Source organism: Mirounga angustirostris, unplaced genomic scaffold, assembly GCF_029215605.1.
Source record: "Mirounga angustirostris isolate CCGP_5_RB_7025 unplaced genomic scaffold, mMirAng1.0.hap1 SCAF_5, whole genome shotgun sequence".
Classification (NCBI taxonomy): domain Eukaryota; kingdom Metazoa; phylum Chordata; class Mammalia; order Carnivora; family Phocidae; genus Mirounga; species Mirounga angustirostris.
Genome location: NW_026991713.1, coordinates 66,343,075 through 66,368,039, shown reverse-complemented (window position 1 = coordinate 66,368,039; position 24,965 = coordinate 66,343,075). Strand labels below are relative to the sequence as shown.

The 24,965-nt window shown below is 41.0% G+C and overlaps 1 protein-coding gene and 1 long non-coding RNA gene across 6 annotated transcripts in view; one reads left to right on the top strand and one right to left on the bottom strand.

The window, feature by feature from the left end:
- LOC123843820 (uncharacterized) overlaps positions 1–24,965 on the top strand; it is a 188,516-nt gene that overhangs the window by 147,604 nt on the left and 15,947 nt on the right. The window lies entirely within an intron of this gene.
- The window catches only part of SLC38A1 (solute carrier family 38 member 1), a 68,330-nt gene continuing 53,069 nt past the window's right edge, over positions 9,705–24,965 (bottom strand). For all 5 annotated transcript variants that reach the window (XM_045873573.3, XM_064591363.1, XM_054507084.2 and 2 more), the window contains 8 exons: positions 23,922–23,980; positions 23,683–23,799; positions 22,374–22,453; positions 20,701–20,801; positions 18,302–18,420; positions 17,628–17,769; positions 17,429–17,526; positions 9,705–15,688 (listed from right to left, as the gene is read on the bottom strand). In XM_045873573.3, the coding sequence (XP_045729529.1) occupies positions 15,587–15,688; positions 17,429–17,526; positions 17,628–17,769; positions 18,302–18,420; positions 20,701–20,801; positions 22,374–22,453; positions 23,683–23,799; positions 23,922–23,980 (818 nt within the window). In that variant the 3' untranslated portion in view covers positions 9,705–15,586. The remainder of the gene's footprint in view (positions 15,689–17,428; positions 17,527–17,627; positions 17,770–18,301; positions 18,421–20,700; positions 20,802–22,373; positions 22,454–23,682; positions 23,800–23,921; positions 23,981–24,965) is intronic.

Sequence of the window (24,965 nt, the reverse complement as noted above, 5' to 3'; positions counted from 1 at the left end):
ATGGAACAGAATAGAGAGCCCAGAAATGGACCCTCAACTCTATGGTCAACTCATCTTCAACAAAGCAGGAAAGAATGTCCAATGGAAGAAAGACAGTCTCTTCAACAAATGGTGTTGGGAAAACTGGCCAGCCACATGCAGAAGAATGAAACTGGACCATTTCCTTACACCACACACAAAAATAGACTCCAAATGGTTGAAAGACCTCAATGTGAGACAGGAGTCCATCAAAATCCTAAAGGAGAACACAGGCAGCAACCTCTTCGACCTCAGCCAAAGCAACTTCTTCCTAGAAACATCGCCAAAGGCAAGGGAAGCAAGGGCAAAAATGAACTACTGGGACTTCATCAAGATAAAAAGCTTTTGCAAAGCAAAGGAAACAGTCAACAAAACCAAAAGACAACTGACAGAATGGGAGAAGATATTTGCAAATGACATATCAGATAAAGGGCTAGTATCTAAAATCTGTAAAGAACTTATCAAACTCAACACCCAAAGAACAAAGAATCCAATCAAGAAATGGGCAGAAGACATGAACAGACATTTTTCCAAAGAAGACATCCAAATGGCCAGCAGACACATGAAAAAGTGCTCAATATTGCTCGGCATCAGGGAAATATAAAACAAAACCTCAGTGAGATACCACCTCACACCAGTGAGAATGGCTAAAATTAACAAGTCAGGAAACGACAGATGTTGGCGGGGATGCGGAGAAAGGGGAACCCTCCTACACTGTTGGTGGGAATGCAAGCTGGTGCAGCCACTCTGGAAAACAGTATGGAGGTTCCTCAAAAAGTTGAAAATAGAGCTACCATATGACCCAGCAATTGCACTACTGGGTATTTACCCCAAAGATACAAAAGTAGGGATCTGAAAGGGTACGTGCACCCCAATGTTTATAGCAGCAATGTCCACAATAGCCAAACTGTGGAAAGAGCCAAGATGTCCATCGACAGATGACTGGATAAAGAAGATGTGGTATATATATACAATGGAATATTATGCAGCCATCAAAAGGAATGAGATCTTGCCATTTGCAATGACGTGGATGGAACTGGAGGGTATTATGCTGAGCGAAATAAGTCAATCAGAGAAAGACATGTATCATATGACCTCACTGATATGAGGAATTCTTAATTGCAGGAAACAAACTGAGGGTTGCTGGAGTGGGGGGTGGGAGGGGGAGGGATGGGGTGACTGGGTGATGGACACTGGGGAGGGTATGTGCTCTGGTAAGCGCTGTGAATTGTGCAAGACTGTTGAATCTCAGATCTGTACCTCCGAAACAAATAATGCAATATATGTTAAGAAAGAAAAAAAAAAGAAGAATGTAGCAGGAGGGGAAGAATGAAGGGGGGGAAATCGGAGGGGTAGACGAACCATGAGAGACGATGGACTCTGAAAAACAAACTGAGGGTTCTAGAGGGGAGGAGGGTGGGAGGATGGGTTAGCCTGGTGATGGGTATTGAGGAGGGTACGTTCTGCATGGAGCACTGGGTGTTATGCACAAACAATGAATCATGGAACACTACATCTAAAACTAATGATGTAATGTATGGGGATTAACATAACAATAAAAAAAAATTAAAAAAAAAGACTGATTTGTGTAAAAGTGATTTATTAGGGAGTGTTCCTAAGAGATGAACCTACAAGAGATCAGAGAGTGGGGCTGGGAAGGGAAGGAACCACGCCAGGAAGCATGTAGTGTTGAGAAAGTATGAAGGGATTCATGGCACAGGGGAGTTCTGCAGAGAGTAGGCACACCTCCGTGTTGGCCCCGTTCCGGCAAGGTTGCTGCGCTCTTTATGGCACAGCTTAATATCAATGACGCCTTACATCAGTTATTGGTCAAGTGCTGTGGGAAGGGAAGAAATGGTAAATCCTCAGGCAGACAAATCACAGAGTGGACTCCACTGAAAATCTCTAAGAGAAAAGATCCAGGATAAGGACATCATTTGACTACCAAAGGGGTCTTTGAAAATTATTAATGGAAAGTGTATCTCACTCTTTCCTTCATGCTCTTCCAAGCCATTATGCTTCTACAGGACAATAAACCTTTAGCTCAAACATCAACTTGGATGTTTGTAAAGTGAAAGCAAGATGCTTTCTCAGGCATAAAAGACAACTTCTTCACTACTTAGAAGAGCTATCTTTTCAAAAAGTATAGACAAGGGGCACCTGGGTGGCTCAGATGGTTAGGTGGCTGCCTTTGACTCATGTCATGATCTCTGGGTCCTGGCATCTAGCCCCATGTCGGGCTCCCTGCTCAGTGGGGAGTCCGCTGCTCTCTCTCCCTCTTCCTCTCCCCCTGCTTGTGCTCTCTCTCTCTCTCAAATGAATAAATAAAAAATCTTAAACAGGGCGCCTGGGTGGCTCAGTTGGTTAAGCGACTGCCTTCGGCTCAGGTCATGATCCTGGAGTCCCTGGATCGAGTCCCGCATCGGGCTCCCTCCTCGGCGGGGAGCCTGCTTCTCCCTCTGACCCTCCCCCCTCTCATGTGTTCTCTCTCTCTCATTCTCTCTGTATCAAATAAATAAATAAAATCTTAAAAAAAAAATCTTAAACAAAAAAAAAAGTATAGACAGTACATAATACTTTCTCTGATGCCCAACTCCCAAGTGCTGAATGGTTCATGCAGACTTAGTTGCCAGTTGCCTGATTGAGGAAAAAGGCACTCACTAGTGGTCAGGAACCTATCCTGCTTTCAGACATGCTTCATTTGGCTACATATGTTTAAAAATTGGAATTGCAGTATTTGTCTGCATAAAAGATATATTGTACCCACAAAGAATGTATAAAAAATTTATTCTGTCTTCAGAGTATTCATATTATGTATAAAAGGCTGAGAATCAAAGATATAAAATAATCTATGCTAGGGGGACAGTGAATATGGCAACATAAAATATCATAACAAAGATAGGAATTTCACATCCTTTGGATAGTTTCCTTAATAAAAACAATAAGACAAAGATAACACATAACCAATCTGAAGTAAAATGGTCAAACAAATTTAAAGGGCATTTTGAGGGGCACCTGGGTGGCTCAGTCAGTTAAGCATCCGACTCTTCATCTCAGCTCAGGTCGTGATTCCAGGGTTTGAGTTCAAATCCCACATTGGGCTCCACGCTGGGTGTGGAGTTACTTAAAAAGTGAATAAATAGGGCCACCCGGGTGGCTCAGTCAGTTAAGCATCTGCCTTTGGCTCAGATCATGATCCTGTGGTCCTGGGATCAAGCCCCACGTTGGGCTCCCTGCTCAGCGGGGAGTCTGCTTCTCCCTCTCTCCACCTCTCCTCTCCCTTCCTCTCCTCTTCCCTCCCCTCCCCTGGTTCTCTCTCTCTCAAATAAATAAATAAAATCTTTAACAAAAATAAATAAAGGGCATTTTGAGGAACTGATTATTTATAGGCATTTTAAAAGGAATGATAGAATAAGAATGCTAAAGTAAATACAAATTTTTGGAGGTTATGTTTCACCTAGACAGAAATCATTTGCATCTCTAACAGACAAAAATTGAGACATTAATATTTAACATACAAAGTTTATAGATTATAATGTAATATTTACATATAAATATTGTATATATAATTATGTTATTACATATTATAAATCACATATGTAAATATGTAGTTACATGTCACATTTAAATATTACAATATATAATTTTACAACATATATAGGTTTATTACAAAATCTGGGCCTTTAGTCAATAATAAACAACACATCAAACAAAAGTACATTCCTCTAGATGATTAAATAATACATGGGTGGGATTGGTAAATAACATCCTGGTCCAATATTATGTCCTCTCTGTCTTATTTCTGAATTTTGGATAATTCTTTTAAACATCTCTGGCTGTACCACTAGAGATTATAATTTAATTGGTCTGAAGAAGGACCGTGCATAATTATGTTTTAAAGCTGTCCCAGATTCATAAAATACATAAAACCTACCCACCACCATTTTGAAACTAGCTATGAAGAGCCAAGCTGTGGTTGAACAGGGATCTACCAATGGAAATTTTCTGATGCATAAGACCAAGAAATGTCTCTAGTCTCTATCTGTGATATGGAGCTAGGCCACCTGGGAGCCTGAAGATAGAAAATAGGACAGGGGGCTGGGTTTAGTTGGGGAGAGGGTTAACATACGGGATGTTCAAGAGCTTATTGAGAAAAGAGAAGAGACGAAGAAGCATAAAGAACAACAGAAACAGTGGAAAAAGAGAGACCTGAGTACAAATTGAGATAAAGAGATTCCGAGAATCTGACAGCATATTGTTCTTGTGAGTTACAAAAACTCACGAACATAGAATTGATGGGGCCAAAGTTAAGAGCATTTATAATATTAACAGACATTGCCAAATCTCTCTCCAAAAAGTCATACAGTTTACGCTACCATCAGGTGCATATGAAAATGGATGGATTTTTCCCTTACATCCTTACCTGAACTATAATAGCAACTGTTTTGATTTGTACCAATATGAAAGGAATAATTTTAAAAGGAACATAACAATGAAAAAATTTAAAAAATAAAAATAAAAGGTATACACAGCTGTTCTAATTTTCATTTATTTACCTATGACTTAGATTGTTAGATTGAACATCTTTTCAAAGTTTATTTCTTTTTCTGTTTGCTTTTTATATTTGTGTAGCCCATTTTTCTTTTGGGCTTTTTATATGTTTTTCTTAGTGATTTTTAAAACTTGATTTATTAAGGAGATTAGCTCTATGTCAAGGACTGTGTAGGCAGAACTTTAAGAGGCTTCTAGGTGCTTCTTTTTGAAGACTGTTTAGTCACTGTTAAACAAGGAAAAGTCATCTGAATGGCCCCTCTTAAGTTCTAAATGGGAGTCAAACTGGCAGGCATCACTCCTAGGGAATAATGTAACTGGAACATTTTTGTGGTTTATCTATGACTGTCCAAAGCCAAACATCCCTTGGTATGTTGAAACAGTTACTATTGAAAAGGTCAGGCAAATTTGCAGAGGCACCAGGATGCCTCCCGGGAAGACAGGATTATGTCTTCTACCCAATGCCTTCCCTTTTGAGTTTTGTTTTCGAACCTCTCCTGTAGAATTGAGATGATCTCGGAAGGGACAGGAAACAGTCCTAAGAGTCCCAAAGTGAAACTCACCATGAGGGACATCTAGAGTCAAGACTTGAGATCAATATCAGGTTTAAATGCCCATGGATGGGGAAAGGGACAGGGTTGGCTCTGAAACAGTGTACAGCTATAATCGGAGCCGCTTCTGAGCCAGACTGCCTGGTGGGCACGAGCTGGGAATAAACTTCTGGCGAACTGAGGCACTATTCACTGCTTGGGCTCTCAAGGTGACAAGTACCATAGCACTGCATGGCTTAAGGTCATCCTTCCTCCCTCACTTCAGCCCTCATAGTGCTGCGGACCTGCGAGAGCATTATTGCCACAGTAGACGCGCGTTAAGAAATTGTGCGGAGCTGGTGTTCAACAGTGACCCCGTGTGGCAGCAACAGAAGCTGCACAGCAGTGGGAAAGAGGCCTGAGGTGAACGGATTAAATTCACCAGTTAGTTCTCTTTTGCCCGGAATTTGGAGGCAGGCACGCACCTCTGGAACCAAATGCCTCGAGGGTTCTTGGACAATTTGAAGGTGGGAATATCAAGAAAGAGATGTTGGGCATCCTGGTAATTTGACCGAGGGACTATTTTGAATAATTGTGACCTGAGACTTGAAAGTCACATTATACCAGTTACAACGTATGTGTGGCAAATGTTTTTCATCTCTCATTTGGGTTTTTGGATTTTTTTTTTTTTCATTTTGGCACTTTTTTTTTTTTAAAGATTTTATTTATTTATATGATAGAGAGAGAATGAGAGAGACAGAGAGCATGAGAGGGAGGAGGGCCAGAGGGAGAAGCAGACTCCCTGCCGAGCAGGGAGCCCGATGCGGGACTCGATCCAGGGACTCCAGGATCATGACCTGAGCCGAAGGCAGTCGCTTAACCAACTGAGCCACCCAGGCGCCCCATTTTGTCACTTTTATGAGTCATAGAGAGTTTTAAAGATTTATTTATTTATTTTGAGAGAGAGAGCATGAGCAGGGGGGCGCAGAGGGAGAGGGAGAATCTGAAGCAGACTCTGCGCTGAGCATGAGCCTGACTTGGGGCTCGATCTCATGAACCTGAGATCACGACCTGGGCCGAAACCAAGAATTGGACATTTAACCAACTGGGCCACTAGGAGCCCCATTCATAGAGAGTTTTAAAATATTTATTAGTCAGTTACGTCCTTTGTGACTCCTGTGTTTTGTACCAAGAAAGGCCTTCCCTTCTCCCAAGATATTATATATATGAGATATAGATAGGTATTGCCAGGAAAATTGTGAAAGACTTTGAAGTGGGCCAAAAAGATGACTGGATGATCTTTCAGTGGTACACTACACGGCTTTTCAAGGTGACGTGGAAGGACACCAATGATAGAATGGATATCCATTAATTTCTACAGTATGTTAGCCACAGTCTTCCAGTCTCATTATCAAATAGGTTTCTGCTTCCTGAACTTGCCCGAGGCTCTGCGACAAACTGCAGGCCAAAATCTGGTTCTTTAGCAAAGACAAACTGCCTAGAATCACATGGAGTTGGACCGTGCCAAGTATGTTCAACTATTGACACTTCAAAGAATAGACGCTTGGGTACAAGCTTGAGTTGACACAGCTCTGACAACATTCAGGCTGAACCTGTGCAAGGAGGTGGATGTCCAGGACGCTATTCCAGAAGCAGACAACTTTATGAAAGCAGAACGCTAACCCAAGATCCCACAGAACAGAATTTCACGGGATGAAACGAGCTGATGAGGGAAATTTAACTGTGGTAGTGTTGAGGCTGTCTTAATGCTCTATTTTCTGGATATATAAGGAGGCCATTCTTTTTTTTTTTTTTTTTAAGATTTTATTTATTTATTTGACAGAGAGAGACACAGCGAGAGAGGGAACACAAGCAGGGGGAGTGGGAGAGGGAGAAGCAGGCTTCTCGCTGAGCAGGGAGCCCGATGCGGGGCTCCATCCCAGGACCCTGGGATCACGACCTGAGCCGAAGGCAGTCGCTTAACAACTGAGCCACCCAGGCCATTCTTCTTCTTAAGTGACCTTTAATCTACAACAATCCGGTAGACCCTGCTTTTGTAAAGTGAAATTAAACTTTTTTTTCTGCCTCTCATAGAACTTCCTACTACCCCCAAATTAAAAAGCTCTGAGTTCCCTTACTTTTTCACAGCAATATACTTATTTGCATAGGTTCAACAAGAATCTTTTCCTTTCTACCAGTATATAATTGGAAAAAATTGATCATGGATCTGTGGCTTTTCTTGGAATGTCATATTTGAGAATGATGCTCATTTAATCAGTTATGTCAACTCCAAGGAACAAAGGCTGATTTTACTTACGGAAACAATGCCTACAAAACTATCCCAGGAAGTTGGCCTTAGTACCAACCCTAAAGGTGGTAAGAACGGGGCAGGGGTTAGGGGACAGAACTCAAGTAGAGAGGAATTCACCCAAATTTATAGATAGTGCAAGCAAAATATGGTAGTTTCTTGGGGTTCCTTCCCCACCCTTGAGCTAGAGACATTTAAAAGTACAATTCTGTGGTTCCAGTAGCTGTTCAATACTACATGGCTTTCAATTTTCAAAGCAAACCCAAGGAACCCTATATGATTAATTAGCACTTGTTGCACCTATGAAAAGAATCAGGCAAACCTAATGAATCCAGCCCTTTTTTTATGATCAAGAATAACCTTTGAGATTTTTATGGTCACAAAAAGGGAAGTTGTTAGGGAAATTGGAAAGACTTTGAAAGGGGCAAAAAAGGCTACTGGGACTACTTTGATGGAATATCAGATATCTCTTCTGGGTTATCTGGTTCTATACACATTTTGCCTTTTTGGGTGGGGGTGGGGCTTTGAGTTATGTTATAGTCCTGTGAATTATGGAAAACCAATGTAGAAATGATTACTGCCCAGAGAAGTAAAAGAATTCTGCTGGTGAAGATGCAACTGATTTCCCCCTGTGGATAAGGCCAGTTTTGTGTCTATAAGCAAATTCATTTCAGCTCTCCTAATTGCTTATATATGTGTCTGTTCTTTGAATTATCCTTTGAGCCATTTTTTAAAAACATCTTACTTGTTCCCTCATTAATAATGAGCTAAATAAAATTTTTGACATATGCCAGCTTTATGAGAGTCATGGATTTACACTTGTGAAAAAACATATTTATCCACATGTTGTGTATTTGAGCTCTCTTTAGATATAAAAGGTGAACCAAGGACCCAGCTTTATTTTGTCAAAAAGCTAGTCATTTTTTCATGATTTATTGAATAGCCCTTACTTTCCAATGCCCCCATTCTGGTGTTATTTGGGCCATTTATGTGTTCTCTATTATGATCTATTTATTTATTTCCACATTAGTAAAAATCTGTTGTAGGTGCTACAGCTTTATAATACATTTTAATAATCTGACAGGTTATTTTGATGTTGCACTGAGCCCACAGAGGAAGAACAGATTGTCCTGCCAATTTGGATTAGTCTAAAATGTAAACTAATTAAAGATAAAACATTGGTATACAAAAAATTGGCCCAGTTATTTGGGCCTCATCAACCCCTTTCAGACTATCCTAACCAGACAGAATACAATTATGAGTCTAGAAGGTAAGCAAACAGGTCTTCTGAGTTGCAAAGTTAGTAAACCCATAGTTTATTCCGTAGGGGAGATAGAGAATAACCCTTACCCAGACAATTACATGTAAAATAGGGCAGAATAGAATGGTATTGGCAGACATTCATGGAATGATAGTAGAAGAAGTCAGAACTGTCAAAAGCACTGGAGGATTGAACCTTTTGATTTAGAACAAAACCTGCTCATATGCTCAATGGCCTTTTGGATGTTTGCATTTTAACAACTGCTTGAGTTTGAAAGTACTAATTACTTACACTCTTTGCCTCTAGGGTTTTGATCAACAAAGGGTTAGACAAAGAGATGCATATGGATAAAAATATCAGCTTTATTGCCAATGAAGCTAAATTGGAATACACAGCTTGGACTCCTGTGCCCCAAATTTCCAACTTGAGATCCACATGTGCACCTGTGCTCTGCAGAATGGGCTATCGTCCAGGCAGCTCAGGGAGAGTCAAGAAGGGCCTCATACCTGGTCATACTATGCCCAGGTTGTTTTTGCACTAACCCCGTCTACAAAAGGAATCTGGATATCAGACTCTGGCCATGTTGCCGTTCTAATAAAACATGCGGGAGGAGCCAGGGATGGATAGAGAAAAGGTCAAGCTGTAGAAGCTTTCCCCTTAAAAGTTCCAGAGAAATGGAAGTGTTGATAGAATTTTCTGTGTTACAGGTGGCTACAATATGAGTAGAGGAAGACTAGAGTCCCTATTACAACATAGTACAGAAATTGATATCCATAAAGATGAACCCGACTTGAAAAGAAAATACTATGTTCAGCCTACTCTGATTACAAAGAATGGAGAAATATGTAATCTGTTTCAGATCAGATAGATTTCTATCAGAAGTATTTTTTTTTAAGTTTGGGTATGTAAATATGAGCTTTCATGAACATGTAATGTTCTAGAACACTGACAAATGTGTGCAAATCTGTCTCCAACAATCAAACGCCCCCCCCATTTTAGTATTGCATCCCGAAAGAACGAAGGTAAAACTCAAAAATACTTTTTGTTCACATTTTTAATGTTTAAAAACTATGTTAACAGAGCAATTATAGAACAGAATTTCTTATATTTCTTTATTTACACCACATCCTGGGGGGGACATAAACTATTTGATCAACCATGAATAGCAAAGTTTTGTGACTTGTGACTCACTTCTATCACCCATCTGAAAATCATTTACAAGTTTTTACATTCATAAAACAGTGGTGTGCTACACATCCTGGGCTTACATGAAGTCTAAAATACAACTGGACTCTGGAGAGTGGATTACGTACCCATGGTCAAGATTCAAGTGTTTTGGGGAAAAAAAGACTTAAGACAGTCTATGTTGGCGTCAACATTGAAAATGAAAGGCAAACATGCAAGACTTTCAAAAGCTGATAAGATAACGGTCCTTTTTTTGTCCTTCAAATTTGTGCTCACAGTTAATGTTCAGGTTTTTCCCCCTTTCAAAGATCCCCAAATTTGGGAAATGTAGCAGTTCAATTTAATTTTGAAAAGAAAATTCTCCCCAATTTCTGTTTTCAAAAATACTGTGTAGTGGTATCAGTGTTAATAGCGAAAGAGCATTATGAAGAAAGAGTTTGCCATTTGGGGTATATCTGTTCCTGTATGACAATGATTTGGGTCTAAATAGTCCTTATTTGTAGATCAGAGGATTATCTCTTAAGTAATTGATCTTAATACCAGTATAAGAAATCAATGCAACTATTTCTCCGACATTTTGCTTTCTAAACAATTAAGTAAGACTTTTAGATTCCAAGTTTACACTGAGAGAACGATGTTACCTGGGTGAGAATGTAAATTTTTCTAATTCCCAAACAAAACCACTAATATCTATGACATTTATTCTTGATATGCAAATACTAGATTCTTGATATTTTTATTTCAGTGTGGATCAACAACTGCAAAAATATACAGCCTCCTATTTATTTACAACATATTTACATACAAATGAAGTATTTCCTACAATAAACCTCAGCTGCATAGATTCTTCCTTTTAAAAACACAAATTCAAGACTGTAGACAGATGGGCCCAGTTCACAGCCCTTCCTCTGAGAACACCCTAAAGGAAAATGACCTAGCCTTGCGAATTTTACAATTTTCAAGAACTTTCCCTTTTAGATTTAGCGATATTTTTCAGTTGTTAGCCACCCCATTCCCAATTTGTACCTGAAAGCCCTATGTCATCACAAATAATTCACTGTATATTTTAGAGGACGTATGTTCTGTTGCTAAAGGATTCTTAAGATCTACCATCTCTCGGGAAAACCATTTATTAGCACTAGACACAGTCGTATCTTCTGTGTTTTGAGAGTGGCTACAAGGTGATAGTGAAGTGGAATGGAGGAATTCTATTCTTAAAGCTTCTGCCCTTTCTAAGCCTCAAGCCATTTACATTGATAAACTGAGGGAAACTCGTGACTTTTGCCCTGAGCTGTGAGATCAAATATCTGATCATGTCCTCAGCCTCATCCCCACCCCAATAAATGTGCCGTCCTGCATTGTGATCTACTGAGATGGAGCCGAGCTCTACATCCTTTTCTGAGCAGTTTGTAGATGCTTTATGCAGTACAGACCTTTCTAGAGAATTCACTTTAAAAGGAGGACAGGCTCAATCATTACACAATGTGCACGGACACAGTGGAGAGCTTACTCCTGACATGAATTCAGTATTTCACCTAAGGCTGCCTTTACAAAGGGTGCTTTCTTTTCCTTCTCCGCAAAGACAAAAACACTTCACTTTCATTTCCTCACAGCTTCAAAACAGGTCATCTTAGTGCCCCTCAGCCCAGGCAGACCCGAGTGCAGGCAGCCTTCCTTGTCGACTGCGCACCAGCACCAGCATTTCCTAGGCACCATACTCTGAGGTAGGACTAACGGGGAGAAAGAAGTGAGAGACAAACTGACCTGGAGTGGTTCTCGCACTTAACATGCATCAAGATCAGGCAGAGGGCTTGTTCAAACCCAGACTGCTGGGGGCTTCCACTCTGAGCGTTTCTGAGTTCATTAGTTCTGGGGTGGGGACCCAAACCCTGCATTCCAGCATGTCCTTGGGTGATGCTGCTGCTGGCCTGGGGACCACACTGTGAGAGCCACTGGCTTAGAGGCTTGAGTCCAACTCCAGAAGGAAGTCAGCTGTGGGGCGGCTTCTGATGTGTCCTCTCAAACACAGGAACCTTACCGCAGTCCCTTGTCCACCCCCAGCCCCATGACCATCCCCCCCGGGTACCTTTCTCAACAGGGTCTGCAAATAGAAAGAAGGAAAGTCAGGAGAGAGCTTTTTTACACCGATCTGACTACTAGGCAGTTAAACCCTGGTTCCCTAGCACGAAACCCATGAAAAGTGCTGCATACTGGCTTCAAGACTGGCACACGGGAGAAGTTATGCAGCAACATCCTGCTCTGTAACGGGCAGGGGAAGAGACAAACTATAGGAGCAACAGGGCCTACAAACAGAAAAGTCAGGCCAAGCCTGAGACCTCCAGGCAAAAGAAGGGATACCAGCTGAGGAATGCCACTGGCGGGCTCACAAGAGGCCCCCTCATCGTCCTTCCCCTCCTCCTACCACCAGGGTCTTCAGTGGCCCTGGACTTCTTCTTGCCCTCCTTTGCTGGAGACCCTGCTTCAGGCCCCGCTGGTCTCCACTAACTGGTGGTGACCCTACCCCCACCATCTGGAAGGTGGCGTGTGGCTGGCGTGGGCAGTCCAGATTCCATTAACAGGAGTGACGTGCTCTTGGCAACTCTGAACAAATACTCCTTTAGAAACAACATTATTTTTGGTGGTTAAGGCTTTTTAGCCATCGTGTTATACTATCCTATTCTGCTAAATGATGGGTCTCATCATCCTTCCTAGCTGCTCTGGGGGCCTAAACACCATGTATAACCTGGTTTTTAGAGGAAAATACATTCCAGGTTGCAAACAACCACCTAACAGGGTTTTGCAACGTGATCTGCTTATAAATTGGGGACAGCCTGTATTTAACGAGACTAGATTTCTTTCCTGTACACCCTTTACTACTCCACTCCTAATAAGTAACATTAGGTAAATTAGGGATTTACAGTATATTGTGTTATAATAACTAGAGAACAGTTCTAAATCCAAAGTATGAAACTGGCACTCTTCACTAGTGTTAAGTTTCTATCTACCAAAGGAAAACGTGCTGCTCCCATTGGCTTAGGTATAATATTCTTTAGTCTACTAATTTAGCAGAAAAACTTCTATAGCACTTGACTGCTGTTTAAATTCTACCTAACATCTGTGATACATGTATTTTTGGCTACCAGTTCACTATTCTGAACAAGAAGAATTATTGCAGTACACTTTATAGCTAATCCCACACACATGATGTAATTAATCCGTGGTATTTGACAAATTACAGTAGGGTCTATTATATTCAGTCAAAAATAAACTTAGATAAACATACAAAGAAGATTTTTAAAAACCTGCAGTATCACAGACATCAACAACAATGTGCCTCCTCTAAATAAATATTTTAAATAATAATATAAATTCCCTGTACTGACACATAAAATCCAGAGATCCAAAAATATCACTACCTATCCCAAGAGCTAATAATAATTTTCTAAGTTGACTTTGTGTAAAGTGTAGAATGAATTGTTAGAAATTAATGAGGAAAATAGAAAGTAACATAATATCACTTGCAAACTCAACTAGGTATTTTTTTTTAATGGAGGGTCAGTCCACTACCTGGCTATTTCATTACTCGGTGCCCTAGACAAGCCTCCCAGGGCCAACAGACTTGTTTTGCTCAGTTTCTCTCCCTGTTCATCCAATATGGAAGACATTGCTGAAAAGGCCAGAGGTGGCTATGGACTTTACTAGGTTAGGTATTCACGTACGGGTAGGTATTCATATCTAATTACCTGAACTCTGACCTAATGTGGATATAATTCTGGAACAGCACATTAAAAGCTATGATGATCCTACCAAGAAATGCAGGAAATAACCTTTCCTTCTCCCCCAAGAGGATCACAACAAGGTGCTTCGATGCCTGCCTTTTCTATGGGACGTTAGTCTGTAAAGGGGGAGGGGACAGTTCCTTGTTACTCCCAGTGAATGGTGAGCAAGACCGTTGGGGATTTGAGTGAGGGAGGAACAGAACCCAGACCTAAGTGCTTGGAAATCCTGCCAAGAGTCTGCGGTTAGATTCTACTTATCTCTGGATAAGAAATCTGTGCTTGGTGAACTATGTGTTTGAGAAATTCAACCGGAATATAAACAAAACACAAGTCCTATTTCAAGGGACCAGCTCACAGAGCACAAACATTTCTTACTGTGTGACAGAGACAGTCCAATCACAGGTGATGGTCCAGCTTTGGGAGGATGCGCTTCTGGGTTTCCTTATTGCCCCCCAACTTTCCAAGCTATGCCTTGCCCCCAACTCTCTTCTTTTTCAGTCTCCGTGTAATTTCCTTCCACCCTCTTTAGGAGATAGTGGGGCTGGAGTAGGGGTCTGAGGCAACTCTGTCCTCTTGTGTGGGTCATGTTGGGCAGGGTAATGGCCCACCCTTTGGTTAGGGATGAGAAGAGGAGACAGAACAGGCACCAAAGTCCCCAACTGCGGGAAGGAAGGTATACTCATTCTGTCACAAGTTCTTCTCAAAGGCAGTCTCTGAGGGTTCTTTTCCTTTCCTTTTTTTTTTTCCCCCAAGACTCTGAGTGGATTGTTAATGGAGAAGAAATAGGAATGAGGCTTATTTAAGGTACAAAAATCTTGTATTTGTAATAACCTAAATTTATAGATATAAAACAAGTCTTTTAAAGACCCCCCTAAAGTACCCAATACAAAACAGGAATTACTTATCCTAGATCATCCTTGGTTAGATACACATTATTCCCTGTGCAAAAAGCTGGTGGACATGAATAAAAGCTGCTGGGTTTATAATTTAAGAAAGTGTTTTTTCTCCCTCCAACAACACAGATGTAGGGTTTTTGCATCACAGGAATATTTTCTTAGGCATTTTGTATGCTCTTTTTGCAATACTCATGCTTCTCAATTTATTACAAAGGTGTCATGGGTCTCCCTCAGTGGAAGGTGACTCAGATTAGAGTAACTCTGACACAACTGGCCAAGAGGGAAACAGAACTTCATTTGCTAGATGACCCAAATGTGTAGTTTAAGATGTTTACCAAGGTAAGAAATCATTCTCACCCCCTTCCCAGCAAAGAACACTCATTGGAGACGGTCTCTGCCTGAAGCAGGATGCAGTACCAGTGAAGGCCATTGGGCCACCAGAGCCTGGTGGCCAGGCTGACCAGGGCACCTCGAATGTTGGGTAGGCTCTGATCCCGCGAGGGCACACACCCCGTCATTCTCTCATGATTACCCCCGTGTGCTATATTAACCAAAGTAGGCAAAATATTTATGAAACCATTTTCTTTTTCTGTAAAGCAAAATAACTATATACAATTCGAGATTCTTTTCTCTTCTAAAAAGGTACCAGTGGCATGAACAGAACATTGGCAGGAAAATCATTTTGGAAACTTGTATGCATAATAAATAAACATGATCGATAATTATGTTTTCAAAGTTCTAAGGGACCATGAAGTCACAAAAAATAGAGTTAGGAGAGTGAAAAATAACTGACTGTGAAGAGTACTGAGAAATACAATTGCATGAAGTTTAAAAAAAAAAAAAAATCCACAATCCTTAAATTGATCCCAACTCTTAGAGGGACAGGAACCATTATAGAAACAGGTTTCTGTTTTGCTACCGAAGTGTTATTCCATTTTAAGTATCTTGTGAATTTCTGTTTTGCTTCTGTAAACTTGCGAAAGAAGTGATGAGAGATTGCTGATGTGTGGTGATGTGACCGAGCCGCGGGCCGGAACGTTTCCTGTCCTCAGCTGGTCTCAGTGGCCTTTGTCACTACTTGATGAGCAGGCCCAGTCGTAGATGACCAAGGGAATGCTGACCAGGGAGAACAACACCCCCAGGACCAAGAAAAGGGCGGCCTGGAGCAACATAAAGGCATGGGTTATTTTCAGGGAAGCCAACATCTCCCACATACACCTGGGAAAAAAATAGAAATGCTTTTCCCTCTCTTTTTGTGTCCCCTTGTATTTGGAGTTTGTTACAACCATTGCTGAACTGTGAGAATCATTCCAAGATTGTAAGGGTCTGATTCTCCAAGGATGGGAAAACAAGAACTAGCTATGCAGGGCCATCCTCCACATTCTGTTCTTTGACTTCACGGTCATCTCAGAACAAATCCGTTCTATAACTCACTGGTTATCCTTACAGTTTCTTTCAAACTAAGATTACAACTAAAAAAAAAGAAAGGCCTTTGAAAACATAGAGGTTGTTTTGTTACTTTTTACCAACCAACCGAGGTTATCGGTGGCAGGCAAACATTTCTTTCTGAAAAAGTGGGAAAAAAAGATACATAAAAGCAAAGTCTATTTGATCAAGTGAAATAGGAAATGGGTGTCCAGAATTAACTTATTGTAAGGGTTGAGGAAGGCCAGAAGGGGGGACAGGTTACTAAAACCAGAATCTGGAGAACATGAGATTAGAAATTGCTTGGCCTTCAAAGTATCCAAGGAGAGCTTTGCAGGGAGAAGGATGAAGTAACATGAGAGCCAAGGGGGCTGGACTGGAACCTGGAGGGCAGAGCTAAGGGAAGGAGAGGAGGCAAATGGTGGGGTTATACACAGGCTTTCCATCATAGGTCTGGTCTAACTCCCCGTGGGGTCCCACATAGACAGGAGCCCTTGTCTAATGCTATCTGCTAGATCCTACTACCAGTTTTAAGGTGGGAGCAGGGCTGGGGAGGCCCAGAGAACTCATGGGCAACAGGCCTCTAAGCACTTTCAGATTTAATCTGACTATATTTTACTGCTATGCCAGAGTAACTGCTCCTTCTCTGTCCTTGTGGAGCCCCTCCCCTACTGGTATGAGTTAGAAGGACTTGGGACTTACGGTTTCAGGGATAATCCTCTTGGGGAAGTAGACGCTGTACCAACATCAGTGTGGCTTCTCCTAAACGCACAAGGATGATCCCTCCTGCCTACAACTCTCACCCGGGTCTGTTGACTCGGGTCATGTGTGCAATTGGAGCGCTTACACTACCTGGGAGGGCGGCTGAGAAGCCTTCTCCGAGGCCAAACAAAATGGTGCTCCAGGAGGTACTCAGGCAGTAGCCACATCACCCCTGCTTCCCTCACTCGCTCCCAGTGCACCACCTTCAAGATGCCTTTGAACTTCACCAGACCTGGAAACAGGAATCCCAATATAGAAAGGTAGTTTCTGAATCCAGGTCTGTTGTTCCAAAATATTTCTGTCAAATCATAAGAAGGCTCTTGAAGAGAACTCAGCCATTTTAATGAAGGCATCCCATGTGCCCTGGGCTGTCGGAGGGAGTTACGGGGCTAAGAATGGTACAGAAACAGTGGGCTGCATTAAGTCTTCGAGTCCCTCTCCCTTTCCTAGGTGGTTAAAGACAAGGCATCGCCTTACAGAGACGCAGGATGACAAACGTCCAGTTTCCCAGCTGGCCCTACCCTAGCTCAGAGCAAAAGCTAAGGCACAGTAACACATTTTGAGAGAACAGATCAGAGTCTGATACGATATTTTAAATCTCCCAAAGGGGAAAACTACAGGACTGCTGCTCCCCCTCTGAGGCTGCTAAAAGTAGGATGAGGTGGGCTATTCATTTGGTATATTTAAATTAGAGTGGCTGGCCTGAGACATACCCAAATTCTTTGAGTTCCTTTATCTCCATCCTGGCTTGTGATTTTTAAATAAAGAGATGAAGGAAGAATGAAAATAAGCATATTAGCAGATGTGACTCCTGTAAAATAAGAAAAAAAAAAAAGGAAGTTGTTACGGTGAAATTTTAGCTTTCTAAACAGCTGTTGTAGAACGATAAGTGTAAAGTTCATAAAGCCGTACCTACGACCCCAAAAATGTCCTTCATGGAGGGTATGAAGATCACCAACAAGTTGATAATAACCAAGAGTATGAAGGTAACCAAGATATGACGACACAAATTAAACTTTGTTTTCTTAGCCAGTTCAAATAAAGATGAACGAACCTACAGGAAAAGAAAACAAAGGCTCTGTGAGGACCCCCAGCATGCCAACCTTCGCGTCCTCAGCAGAAACTCACGTCCTGGTGCACAGGAATCTGGGAAACGTTTTGTAAAACACTGTGCAGTATTATAGGCAGGGAGGCTTGACTTAAGGAAAGTATGTTTTTTTTACAAATTGGTAGTTTGCTCCAGTGGGGGATAATTTCCGTTTTTATCTATGACTAAGTATGCTCCTCCGGTCCCTTTCTGTTCTCTCATCATGCACAAGCAAGATCCAAACACTCTGTCTACACTTCTTTGCGAAGAAGGAACAGATAAATGAGAATTAAGATTCATCCCAGCAGAGTCCGCCCTATCTCACTGACCCTACTTTCTTTCCGAAGAGCTTTAACCGAGTCTCGGGGATGCCTCCCTGGTACCATTCCAGCGACACCGGGAAGTTCCCTGCAGCAGGCTTTCTCTGGAGCAGGCTCGGAACACGAAGGAAGGGCAGGACCTCAGCTTTTCTTATAGGGCCCTGAGGCCCGTTACTCACCGTGAAGAATAACACTGGCACTGTGAGGATGACAGCAACAATCACAGCCAGCCGCACTGTCAGGATGAGAATGTCATCTTTACTCTGGTACTTGTGAAGGAGGTCTGACTGCACCTTTTCTAAAGTGAGAAAAAGAGAGTATTGAGAGAGAAACAAGGCACACTGCTGAATGACAGTTTATCCGAACAACAAACTCGCAACCTAAATAAAGGGCAAGGGAAGCAATGTTCTGGGTGTCGAAGTAACTATTAAAACAATTTATGAAGTTGAGAAGAAGAATGCCCTGTGTGAGACAGGCTCCACTTGTCCATATGTAACTTTAAGAGGAATTTACAGTCATCGCTAGAAGCAGCTACACCGTGTGGGGATGCTCGGTTTATACTGGATTCAATCTAGGCGTAAACTGGGGTTAAAAAGAACGTACAGTTGAAGCACAAAACCCTTCTTCCTTTTTTTTCTTCAAGATTTTAAATTTATTTGAGAGAGATCACGAGTGGAGTGAGGGGCAGAGGGAAGAACCGGCTCTGCCCAGTGAGCAGGGAGCCTGACGCAGCACTCGATCCCAGGACCCCGGGATCATGACCCGAGCCGAAGGCAGATGCTTCACTGAATGAGCCACCCAGGTGGCCCGCACAAAACCCTTCTTAATCTAGACTTTCCCCCACTTGGTGCCACTCGTCAAACGCACTTGACCACCAGCAGGAAAGAATTCTCTTCCATGTATGTTTTTCTTATTAAAAAAAAAAGTATCTAGCTTATGTACGACTTTGAACTTTTTCTTAACTCTGAACTTCCAAATGTGATTTCAAAGACAACCAAAGCTCTAATGGCAGTCCCCGCGAATGCTCACTGCTTTGACAAGAGCTTCTTCCCCTCCTGCCATGTCTCCTGTAAGGACTTCTCACTGTACCAGTCTCAAGGTTCCAAGGGTGGAATTCCAATTCTATTCTGTGCCATAGATTGGTCTCAGTTTTGGAAAAGGAGCCTAGGTTATAATAAAAATCTCACTAGTTCTAATTTTCTTGAGTCAAGATTTATAACCATCTAAAAATAGCTGAGCCTTTTTCTTTAACCAAAGAGTATAAAAGGGTTTGGCATTTTATTTTATGGGAGGCGGGGGAAATATGGATTTGCAAAGAAAACTCATGGCGTGGACTAGGTAACAGTGAGATTGTTCAACGAACATGAAGCTCTCCCTCCCTCCTTTTACCTACCCCCAGCCCTGCAACTCTGCAGGAAATCGAGAAACACTATTTTTATGCAAAACTTCAACGTGGCATTTATGGATTCATTGGACAATGCTGTCTGCCATTGCTTGTGAAAATGGAAACAATACAACTGTATAACCAGGGTAGCCATGCTCTCCAGGCTGAATTAATCATCTCCAAACGAGCTTAAATTTTGAGACATTTGTGTTTATGGGAAAAAAAATGCCTCAAAGAAATATTGTTTAATAGAGAACAATGTGAGGTATATGTATTTAAATTTAAATCAGGTCCCAAAATATAATGGTAATGAAAGATGTTAAATACAGCTTGAGGATCATTTGAATAGGAGAGGATGAAGACCTAATAAAAGAAGGAAAACTATTCCTACGGGGCCAGTAAGTTACAAATGAAACCCAGTTGTTCTCTTTTTCAGATTTCATTCCCTTGAACCTTCTCTGCCATTCCTTCAAATCTTTGCAGGGCTCCAACTTCCAGTGAACAATCAGGTGTTTTATTTTTAATTAACACAAGTGTCATGGGTGTAACACTCTGCTCTTTCTCACTTTCAACATCTGTCTCTGTCTCTCTTCTCTATTAATGGAATCTGACTCAATTCGCAACACCAATTAGGAGAGCCTTCTCTGGTCTAGTTTTAAACTTTCCTCAGTAAAGGTGGCATGCTTATAAAATGCTGTTTCTTTTAAGGACAGTATTAGGAGAAAAAAATTACAGTATCTTGTTTCAGTAATTATTCTGTTGTGCTGTTTGCACAAATATGTAAAGGAATCATCACCATTGGCTTTATGTAGACGAAAAGACCAGCAAAATCAATGGGTAGGTTTGTTGCTTTTTTTGGGTTATCGTGTTAAAAGTTATTTGGATATTGGGGTGCTGGGGTGGCTCAGTCGGTTAAGCAGCTGACTCTTGATTTCAGCTCAGGTCATGATCTCAGGGTCCTGGGATTGAGCCGCATGCACCGGGCTCTGGGCTGAGCAGGGAGTCTGCTTCAGGATTCTCTCCCCCCTTTTGCCCTTTCCCACCTCGCACACACGCGCGCTCTCCCCCCCCCCCCCCCCCGTCTCTAAAATAAATACATAAATCTCTTTTAAAATGTTAAAAGTTATTTGGATACTGATTTTCACTAATTTATTTACAAACACCTCTATTTATGTGCTAACAGAAGTCACTTACCATAGAATGTCAAGTAGCCAAAAATGGCAGTCAAGAAGTACATAACAAACATGGCGAAAAAGGAGATATTGGAAACCATCTGCATCTTTTTCTGTGATCGACTAGGAACAAAGATAAGGGAATTTTAAAAATTAAAAACCATGTTACTGAATTTAAGTACCGGTGTTAACACTGAAGAATACTAACAACTTTCTATCAGGCTAGGGAAGATATGACCAGCTGAGATTACCCCCCTTCCACCTCCCCTGCCCCCAGCAATTTAAAATAACTTCTTTTATACCAAAGGGGGATGTGAGAGAGAGATTCATGGAACTACCAATCCCTCAAATGTCCTTCCCCATTCTTTTGAAAGAATATCAGGTTCTCATCTGAAGGGCAGAGAATATTTTTTAATATTTGTTTTTGATATTATCTCCATACTCAGCATGTACGGGGAAAAGGGCAGAATAAATTCAAATCTCCCAGCCCAGAGATCAGGGGCAAGGCTAGAACTTGACCTCAGGTGTTCTGTTGCTAAAGCTCTTATTTAGGTTCCTTTTTTCCCACTGAGTAGCTTCAGGGATGCACCTGGAAGTCTATGTTTCCAGAGCAATAAGTACCCAAGTGATCACAACTGTGATGATGAAGGGCTCTATCTCTTAAGTCAAGTTTAGTCTGGGAGTTTGGGTGAACATTTAAGTTTTTTTAATGGCCCAAATAATTCATTTATAAGACTTGTACTCAATAACAGACCACGATAGTCATAACATTTGTTTGTGTCATAACAGGAAAAATTGATAGGTACACACATCAGAAAATTACAAACTAAAAGCTGGACTATTACATTTAAAAGATGTCAAAGACATATTTATAAATGTCCTAAGTATAGGATCATAAGGTAGGATTGATGTACACATAGGTAGATGTAGATATTTTAAAACTTACCCATATATCAATTAAATATGAAAGAGGAAGAGTCATGAGTGAATCAATGCTAAATGATATTTTATTTTTCAAAATGGAAAGAGACAGCTATATTGTATATCTTTTCTGAGCTTAAGACTATGCCATGAAGATTATTTTTATCTGTAAAGTCTGCTTAACAGTAGGCTAAAATGAGAACCCAGGAGGAAATTTATAAGCAGGACTTTAGTTTTCTCTAAAACAGCAATCAAAAACAAATCCATAGAATCATCTTAATAGTTTAAAATGAACAATAATATTCTCTTGTCCAGTTTGTGGCCTTAACATTAATTTCTTTCTGCCTGATTTCGCAGCCTTTTCCCTCTAAACCAGTAAGAGGCAAATCAGACACAACGCATTCTGCAGTTTATACATGAATCTGATTATTATTATACACTTGCAAAATAAGCATAAGTGACATAAAGCAACAGAAATACTTGAACTCTCCTAAGTAATATAGTATGCGAAAAAACCAATTTAACAAAAAAAGTCCACACAGTTGGCCACTTTATATATTTACGGCCAAAACATACTGCAGATTTCTGATTTTTCTTGTTCTTTTTTTCCTTTAATATAGTACTTGCTCAAGAATGGCCGAAAGTAAATGTTGAAGCCGGCTGATGAGTCCATGGAGGTTCATTATACAAATCTATTTATTTTAATACAGTACTTGTGTACTAATGAGGGGATGTAAAAAATGATTAAGGTAAAAAAAAAAGCAAATCTCTTACTCTTTAAGCTCACTGTAAATTGGCAGGACTGACGGGTGGCAGACAAAAGCAAACGCAATGGTTGGTAAAGCGTACACGGTCTATTTGAAAGAGAAAAATAAACATTAAGAAGAAGCATTTTTTACTCTAAAAATTATTCCGCTCCAGTATTTCTGCACTGTCGTTTTCTCTGACAGCTCTTCAGAATCCCTGGATTATTCGGTTATTAGGAGGGCTTTGATACCAAAAATAGAAGCAACCTTTCTAAGAGAGCTTATCTAGCTTGAGACGTGAGGCACTTGGCACACAGGGGTTTTAGGTTCGCCTCACCTACATCCTATTTTACTGCTTCAGGAAAAGCATCATCCCATATTTACATGGCGCTGGCCAGTCACCGGGGACTTTCCCTGCATTATTTCACGGAGTCTCTACAACAACCCTGAGCAGTAGACAGACCACTGATGCTCTCCCGACTCCCTCCAACAGGTTAGGTGACATGCCCAGGACTTCTCCCATCTCTGTTCCACTGCTCTTTGCTCTATAGGGCGCATCAAATCAGACTTAACAGATGGCATCTAAAAAGACAACTACTTCCTCAGTCACTACTTTGGCTGTGTCCTTAGAGTTGCGAGAGAGAGAGAGAGAGATCTCTTTAGTTTTCTTAGATAAGACTTTTTAAAACTCTCAAACTCAATACAACTTCTGATGCAAAAAAAAAAAAAAGGAAGAAAAGTAACATTTCTCATGCTTTAAGTCTGTGCAAGCACAGGACCAGGCCCATTCTAAAAAAAACCCTGTGAGAGACAGAACAGAATCTTTGTTTTCCACATGGGGTTTGGTAACTTGTGGAAGGATTTAAATCCAAGCGTGATTGGTTCCATAGTCCACTGTTCTCCATGCCATTAGCAGCATCCCAACTATATGAAAGTTTGCTAAGTGTCAATTTGTGTATCTGTATTTCAACTGTGTGAGCTGGGGAAACTTGAGGGATGCCTTTCTGTCACCACCAGGGAAGAGCAGTGGGCTAACGATGGCATTAATCTGTTTTTAAAGATCTACAAGGAAGAGAGGAGCTGAGACAATGATCCAGAAAGAGATTTTCACAGAGAATGCTTAAGGTTGTCCTTTATGTAAACTGGATAAGAGGAAGCAAGAAATGTAATATTTGCCTATTTCTCAAAGGTCTCCAAATTATGGAATTTGGGAAGCAGTGGTATGGTGCTCTATTGAGAACGAATACTTTCAAAGCAGTTTAATTACAACAAATATGAGAACGATAATGCTCTTAGTAAAATGCTCTTTTTTATATTTAAAATATAAGGAAACTTACCTTTGAATTGAAGGTAACGTATTTTGGTGTACACATGTCAGGGTTTGTTAAATTAGCACTTATTGTTGAATTTAGCTCCATAACAATGCAGGGAATTTGAAATTTTTTGTAGATAACCTGGTATTAAGAAATATAGGAGAAACAATATAGACATTATCAAATAAAGCTAAACAATGAATAACTGCTGCATGGCATTGTACTATGGCAAAACCAAACCAACCATTTTCATCAGCACTTACCACTATCAGGAAAAAAACCATACAGCTCAAAGAAAATCCGCTAGTATAGCCAAGATACCCTAAAAGAAAAGTTGAAAGAATTTATTGTTATTATTTCACGTATCACCTTGTTTCTTTCAATGCATTAACTTTTTTTTAAAAGATTTTATTTATTTATTTGACAGGGAGAGAGTTAGAGAGAGCAGGAACACAAACAGGGGGAGTGGGAGAGGGAGAAGCAGGCTTCCCGCCAAGCAGGGAGCCCGATGTGGGGCTCGATCCCAGGACCCTGGGATCATGACCTGAGCCGAAGGCAGACGCTTAACGGCTGAGCCACCCAGGCGCCCCTCAATGCATTATTTCTAGCATAGTTCCAATAATATACAAATATGCCTATGTGAATATAAGATTTATTACTTGAGAGTGCTCCTTTATTTGGCAAAATAATGGTGACTTTAAATAAAAATATTATATTACCGCTTTGATTCCCGTTTTCCCTGATACACTAGACAATGAAGATTCCCAGATAGGGAAAAAAGAGCCTTCCAAATTTGGCCATAGCTCTTTGTTGCTCTACTCTGATGGAGTATTTTTTTTTTTTTTTTTTTTTAAGATTTTATTTATTTATTTGACAGAGAGAGACACAGCGAGAGAGGGAACACAAGCAGGGGGCGTGGGAGAGGGAGAAGCAGGCTTCCCGCTGAGCAGGGAGCCCGATGTGGGACTTGATCCCAGGACCCCGGGGATCATGACCTGAGCCGAAGGCAGACACTTAACGACTGAGCCACCCAGGCGTCCCATCTACTCTGAATGGAGTCTTATGGCCAAATGCATTTACTCTTTGATCTACTCGATAGTTCTTTATTATGGACTTATTGTATACATACTGAATATCAGCTACGTAATACTTCTCATCCCAGGTGAGGGGCATACAGAGAGGAGATGAAGTGATTTCTAGGAATAAATTGAGCATCTGGGGATCTTCACCTTGCTCCCCTTGAAGTCCCCCAACCACTGTAACTTCCACAAAGGCAGAGTAAGTGGTCTCTGGGAGGTTGCACTATT